This window comes from Asterias rubens, chromosome 8 (genome assembly GCF_902459465.1).
Source record: "Asterias rubens chromosome 8, eAstRub1.3, whole genome shotgun sequence".
Classification (NCBI taxonomy): Eukaryota; Metazoa; Echinodermata; class Asteroidea; order Forcipulatida; family Asteriidae; genus Asterias; species Asterias rubens.
Genome location: NC_047069.1, coordinates 5,687,644 through 5,694,994, shown reverse-complemented (window position 1 = coordinate 5,694,994; position 7,351 = coordinate 5,687,644). Strand labels below are relative to the sequence as shown.

Sequence of the window (7,351 nt, the reverse complement as noted above, 5' to 3'; positions counted from 1 at the left end):
AACTCCATAGAAATAGAACCCGGAGAACGCTGAGCTCGACTGCCTCGTGTGTTGTCTGTGGACCCGTCTTATCGCTCCACGTGACATGTGTGAATGGCGAAAATGATCATCACGTGACACGCATGTATGGCAAAATGGCAATGCATATAGACCGTATCTACCTGTTTCCATTGTTCATTGTTCACGACGTCTAATGTATGGCAAAATATTATTACCGGCGGGTGTGTTCGGCCAAACAGTCACATAGCACGCTAATTTTGCCATACACACTTTAAAAAAATGGCGTATGGGCATCAATAAAAATGGTCTCACAATGAAATCATGAACACGCAAAATGTTGAACTCGGCGTTCTCCGGTTTCTATTTCTATGATAAACGCAAACTTGCTTTCAAGTCATTAGTCAGCTGGAGTTTTCAATACAAACATGACAATAGTTGGTAGCGCATTTTTCTGCAGAGTAATTTTGTATATTTTTAACCAGGCCATGATTTTGATCATGAAAGATAATTCCATTGTTTTGTCTTGATTTTAATAATAACCATGTTAAGGTAGAAACATTTATGAATAGTTTGATTATTTCCTCTTGGGTCACATAATTCTTCATGTACATAATTTTTGGATCTGAAATTGTACTTAATTAACAATGAACATAGATGTCATGTTTAATCAAGTCGTATTAATTTAATTAGAGATGTAGTAATGATAATAGTGTAAAATTTTAAGTTTATGCAAAACTTTCTTTGAATATAGATATTTAAACTGTCTAATCATTTAACCACGTCCACTGGTTTTTAATGATAAATAATAATTGCCTCAAATATGCTTCCATGTGTTGAATGTATATATACATGCAGTACACAGTCAACCCTCCTACTGTCTGGCCCTTTAATATCATCCACTGGTTGTTCATGATAGATAAACTGTGTCAGCATGCTATCATGTGATGAATGTATCTACAGGAGGCAAAGTCAACCCTCGTACTGACTGTCTATTTAATATTATCCACTGGTTTCTTCTTTTTTCCTTGAACATAGCTCCATGCTTGAACAGTGCAGCCTTCAAATGATTGAAGATGTACGCACTGCGCTTTAGCGCATGTGTTGAGTTAGGCAACAGGAATTTGTGTCAGGTGCAGTTACAATGTAGCATTATGTACAGGTTGAAAGCTGGAGATGAGGTTACTACAGTCGGGGTCTCTTAAAGGCAGTGGACACTATTGGTAATTACTCAAAATAACTAGTAACATAAAACCTTATTTGGTAACGAGTAATGGGGGGAGGTTGATAGTATAACTAATTGTGAGAAACGGCTCCCTTTGAGGTATTTGATTTTTTGAGAAAGAAGTAATTTTTCACGATTTTGATTTCGAGACCTCAGATTTATAGAATTTGAGGTCTCGAAATCGAGCATCTGACAGCGCACAAGTGATACAAGGGTGCTTTTTTCTTTCATTAGTTACTCGCAACTTCTGACGACCGATTGAGCTCAAATTATCACAGGTTCTTTTTTTGTGTGCATATGTTGAGATACACCAAGTGAGAAGACTGGTCTTTGACAATTACCAATAGTGTCCAGTGTCTTTAACCAGTGGATGATAGACAAACTATTGTTGCCCTACAATACTGTATAGTGGTAACTGCATCTACACAGTAAACACATATACACAGTTGATTCTGCGTGCAGTTATGCCAACACCAAAACCCATACAGTCGATTGGTATCAAATGGTTGGTTTACTCGCTGCAAGGTTTTACTAATTCATGTTTGATTTGTTTATTCCAATAGCTTTACATAAATACCAACTTTCATTCGAGGCATATATATGTAAAGAAAATATATTATGGTGTTTTGTTATAGTTAGGGAATAAAAGAGTGACAACAAGGTCTTAAATGGTCGATTCAGGGTCACGGCTGTGTGGTAAAGCACCGAGAAGGCGAGGTCCTTTATTGCACGGTCCACGACCCTGCAAGGTTTTGAATTTACGTTTAAGACCAAGTCACAACTCTTTTATTGCCAAGATTATTCCGACTGTTGCCTAGGATGTTCAACGCTTGATGTGAACCTTACCATAGCCATAGCTGCCAATTTAGACATGGTCCCAGCTGTGTTCAATTTCATAGAGCTGCTTGAGCAGAATAATGCTCAACAATGAGCAGGACACCAGTCACAAATTGTACATGTGACATGGTATTTTGTCTGGTAACCCTGTTCTGGTAAGCATAATTTTGTTGTACTTTTGCTATTTTTTGTGTATTAAAGGCAGTGGACACTATTGGTAATTACTCAAAATAATTATTAGCATAAAACCTTTCTTTGTGACGAATATTTGGGGGAGGTTGATGGTATAAAACATTGTGAGAAACGGCACCCTCTGAAGTGCCATAGTTTTCGAGAAAGAAGTAATTTTCCACAAATTTGATTTTGAGACCTCAGATTTAGAACTTGAGGTCTAGAAATCAACCATCAAAACGCACACAACTTCGTGTGACAAGGGTGATTTTTTCTTTCATTATTATCTCGCAAGTTCAATGACCGATTGAGCTCAAACTTTCACAGGTTTGTTATTTTATGCTTATGTTGAGATACAACAACTGTGAAGGCTAGTCTTTGACAATTACCAATAGTGTCCACTGCCTTTAACAGCTCTATGAAAATGGGCTCTGGTACTGCTGTTTATAGGCCTTGTAATGGTTCAACTCCTTCAATTTCCTGCTGGGAGAATCCCAGGAATGTCCAAGGGTATTATCTTGCATTAATTCAGCTGTGTTAAACAAATTGAAGTATTCAAAACGTCGTCGATGATTGAACAATCAATACATTTTAATACAATTTCAAAAAAATCAATCAAATAAGTTGTCTCAACAAGTAATTGCCTTTAAATAACAAACCTGCCCACCAACAATGATATTTTGTATAATGCACAGCATTATTGCCATTGGGAGTCAACAAACTTTGATTTATATTATTAAAACCTCCACAACCCATCCAAAATCCAACTGCCATGTTTTGATAGTTTTGTTAGATTTACACTAGTAAATGCTCTTTGTAAACTGACTATGCTTTACATGAGGTACATGTTAGGCAAACCACTATGATCAGAGTCTTAACTGTTTGGGTGTGGAGTTAAAATAGTGCTCGATTCTGTTGGACCGAGGGCTGTACCAATTATGCTTTACATGCTACCAGGCAAACCACCATTACCAGAGTCCACCAGTTTGGGTATAGAGTTACAATAGTGCTAGATTTTGTCAGACTGAGGACTCACTGTACTAGTGAACTAATTTTGCTTTATATGGAAATCGTCACTATCAGAGCTTAACAGTTTGGATATTTAATTCTAGTCATGTTTGATTTTGTTGGAGCGAGGACAGATCCTATAATCACGGAGGGGATACCAGGCCTGTGCTTCGTTTTTGAAAGGGCAAGGGCACCAAGGCATTTTCTCCTGGGTTAAGGGCACCCTACAAATGTATGAGGAAGTTGTACATTTCTATTTAGGCATTTCAAGTGCACCAAGGCAATGACCAGGGGGCATGGAGGCAGTCGCCTTCGTTGCCAATGTGAAGTATCGGGGTTAAGCAACAAATTGCTCACAATCAAAACCTGTGTGCTACTGTGTGAGGTACCTACAGACTAGCATGCCTGAATTTTATCTGTGAAAGGGCAAGGCCATTTTCATTTCGCTAAGGGCACTTTCATTGGGACGTCTTAAAGTCAATGGGAAACTTTTGTAGCACCAAGGCGAAGACCAGGGGCAATGGAGGTTTACGGCCTCCATGTAATTCCAGGCCCGACTTGAAGACAAATAAGGGCTTTGCAAACAACACCCATGTAGGTAACTTCCGATAAAGCTAAATAATCAACATTTCTCCTGTTGATCGAGCTATTGAACATGCCATCGACTCTCTCTAATTCTAGATTCTTGCATGCAGTTTACAATAAATGTGATATAAATGTCTTTTGTATATTCTTCATCATCTTCAGCCGGTGGTAGGCTACTGCGATGTGGGTGTGTCCGCCATTGTACCTAGGGTGTCCGCCACCTGCTGACTAGTGACATTTTCCAGTGAAGCACTCGTTTCTCGGCCATACTCTGAAAAAAGAAAAACAGTGCCAAGTTTTTGGTTAAAAATCTGACAGTTCTGGCATGTGATTATAAAAACTTTACTTTCTGATCATTGAACAATCATGATTTTGATCAGTATGCTCCGAGTCTTCAGGAGAATGGAATCTCTAAAGGCGATACTTTTTAAAAGCAGCATAGAGTCTAGCATTCTCCTGAAGACGATCATACTCATTGCAACGTTGAGTTGTCAATGTCAACCACTGGTTCTTTTCAGAACCAAACCAACACTACTCAAAAGAGATTTTCATTTGTGGTGTTACCGCAAACCTCGGCTTATAATACTTCCACCTACTTCTTCTTCCTTTAAAGTGCTGCTTCTCAGGAAATTTGAAGATTACCGCACTGTGGCTGGGCGCGCGCATGAAACCATGGGACCATAAGCCACTCAGGTGCCAAATACACATGGTGCAAGTAAAAACTGGCCAGCAAGATTATTGACTAGGTGAGACCCTCAGTGCATTCTTGAATGCATCTAGAGAGGGTGAGAGTGCAGGGTCCATCTTCAAGTAGTTCCAGTCCCTTCTAGAAACTATAAGGCTCCCCTACCCATTCAGTTTTTAATCCAACTTACCATATCTTGCATAGATCTTGGGTTGTACTCCACTACATTCTCTGATTAGGATCGGAAACTTGGGGTTTGCTTTCTTAAGATCCACATAGCTCGTCTCCACCCATTCTCTGTAACATAAATGCATGCAGTCATTTTTATTCTCATTTTTATCCCTCATTGATTGAGTGTTGTTGCTAGTAAGTAAGACGATAGGAGCCGATCAATCACTTACAGTACACCAAGATCTATGTGAGTTTTATTGGTATATTCTATCATTTTGTTTCTTTTAAATACTTATTGAAAATGAAATTTCATGGTTTAAAAAACATTGATCAAATTAAAATAACATAAAACATAAACCCTATTGAAATAAACAATACAATAATGTCATTGTCAATACAAAGCCAAAGGCAAAGCAAATACGACTGGAAAAAGGTACATTTTCAAGTTTATAACAATGGCGACTAAAAGACTTGTATTAAAACCAAAGAGAGTCATAACAGCCCAAACAATTTGTGGATTGGCAACCAATGTCAAAACGGGGAGGGGGGGGGGGGGGGGGGGGGTCAGATCAGAGCACACACAAAAAGTACACATAACTTGACTTCACAATCACAGCACAACTTCACATTCTTCGGCTGAGTTGAGCTGCTAGTTGCGCGATATTATTTAGTCAATACACCCGATCTGACTACTCTACGAGCATCAGAAGGTTCGAGGGTTATCTGTAGGTCTAAGTCAATCTCATTACCTAACTCCTTGGCTTGCGGGAGATCGCTGACACAAGTGAATCCGCAATTCTTTCAAATGCTGCGGGAGTCTCCTAGCTGCTGCAGACGCCATGTTGTTTAGAAATCAGACGACAAATCGATTCCTTCCCATCATGCATCACTCCATTTTTTGGCCGGGCACATTCAAGATGGCGGACAACCGTTTGCTCGATTGACGTCGTAAATTTCGGGGAATTACTGTAAAGTTTCCAGGTTTCTTGGCCGTAAATTGGGCGTGAAAACTTGTCGAGAACCGAAGGTAAGTTCTGGTCGTGCTTTGTGAGTGATTTGGAGAGTTTATGAGCGCTATTTATGTCATTATGTCGTGGTTGTGTGGTTTTTACTGCAGACTTCCTATTTCTTGTGAAAAAAAATGGTGGTCATGGAAATGATAAACGAATTTTGGGGCGTTGGTGGTTATAACAATTGGGGCGAATTGGTTTTGTTGGGGAAATGTATTTATAAGGCAAAGAATGGGCAGATATGACAGTGATATCCCTATCCCTAATATTAGTCTTCAATTTCTTGTATTGAATCATTGATGAAGGAAAACAAGTGAAGTAAATAAATAATGGGTTGGGTGGGCCAATTCAATTGAGTGGTGGGCGGAGTTTGGATGGGGGTGGGGTGATTATGGGAAGAAGTGTGACTGTCACTGGACACTGTAGTGAAATTGAAAATAATAATTAACTGTAATTAATTGTATTGACTAATAATGTTTAGGTTTAGTTTTCTTTAGCTAAGTTCCACCTAGCCCAGGTTGGACTCCTCCGTTGCATGCTATTGCAACGCGACGGAGTCAAGGGTATAAAGGTCCCGTACTATTGCGAAAATCTTTCAAAAATCTGTTAAAAATATTTCTACCTAAGTCGGGAGTCTGAACTTTTACTCACATGTTCCTTGTAGTTGGAACTCCAAGCCCACATTATTTAAAATTGTTAATTTGTCTCCTTTGGTGTTAATATTTTGTGAAAAGAAAATTGAAATTTACGTTTTCCATTCCCACGTCGTGCACTAACTTCCGTGTAAACACTTTCTTGCACTGATCACTGGCGGCGCCATCAACTTGCATCAACCACCCACTAAGCAGATGGATAATAGTCAGCGAGCAATTTACACAAAGCGCAGAACATAGGGTGCGTTCGTTTAGCTTCCCTGGGTCGACCCCGGTGTGTGGCGTTTTTTTTTCCCAGGACGAACGTGGGTAATTATCTGCACACGTTCGTCCTGGAAAAAGAAAACGCCACACACCGGGGTCGACCTGGGGAAGCTACTCGAACGCACCCATTGTTTACCGAGCATAGACGTCTTGTGCCAAGACTCCATGTGCTGGAAGCGTATCTTTTTCCCAGGACAGATAAGGCCGTTAAATTGGCGCATGCTAAGTGGCCTCATCTGTCCTAGGAAAAAAATATACGCGCGCAGGAAAGCGCCCTCTGTTGTCCGTCAATATGACAAGAAGAAGCCCTGTGAAAAAGCAAGATGGCGGCAGACGGCTTTGCTGCTTATAAATATTTTTTAAGAAAAAAACTCACTTTGTAACCGAAATTCAACCTGAAACTTTTAAAAATTCTATTTGAGGTCTAGTGCTTTCCAGTTTTTTGCCTCCTGGTTTTTAAATGTACATGGAGGAGTTGAAGGCGAGTTGATGGCACCTACCCAGTTGACGGCGAATAGCGGCAAGACAACGCGCTGCACTCAAAGCCATGCACACTTGGGCTCACACTATCAATTGGTACATGATGGTCACACCGCCAGTGCAGAACTTCGACATATTTTCGGAAATAATTTCTTCCATGGATATATTTGTTAGCTGTAAACTCGTTGAAAATATAGTGAGGGACACTGTGAATATATGAACGGAATTTCAACTTCTCAAATCAGGTAATCAGGAAAGTTGTAGT

The 7,351-nt window shown here is 39.8% G+C and overlaps 2 protein-coding genes across 4 annotated transcripts in view; one reads left to right on the top strand and one right to left on the bottom strand.

Moving 5' to 3' along the window:
- Positions 1 to 3,923: 3,923 nt before the first annotated feature.
- LOC117293416 (NADH dehydrogenase [ubiquinone] 1 alpha subcomplex subunit 2-like) lies at positions 3,924 to 5,549 on the bottom strand. Its single transcript, XM_033775740.1, has 3 exons — positions 5,429 to 5,549; positions 4,699 to 4,805; positions 3,924 to 4,094 (listed from the first exon to the last, which is right to left on the bottom strand). Exons 1-3 carry the CDS (start codon positions 5,518 to 5,520, stop codon positions 3,997 to 3,999), a joined length of 297 nt encoding a protein of 98 aa, XP_033631631.1. The 5' UTR covers positions 5,521 to 5,549; the 3' UTR covers positions 3,924 to 3,996.
- Positions 5,550 to 5,574: 25 nt separating this feature from the next.
- Positions 5,575 to 7,351, top strand: part of LOC117293415 (serine/threonine-protein kinase Nek1-like) — a 44,592-nt gene continuing 42,815 nt past the window's right edge. For 2 of the 3 annotated variants that reach the window (XM_033775737.1, XM_033775736.1), the window contains exon 1: positions 5,575 to 5,706. The gene's annotated coding sequence lies outside the window, so the exon portion shown is untranslated. The remainder of the gene's footprint in view (positions 5,707 to 7,351) is intronic. The other variant, XM_033775738.1, reaches the window with a different exon arrangement.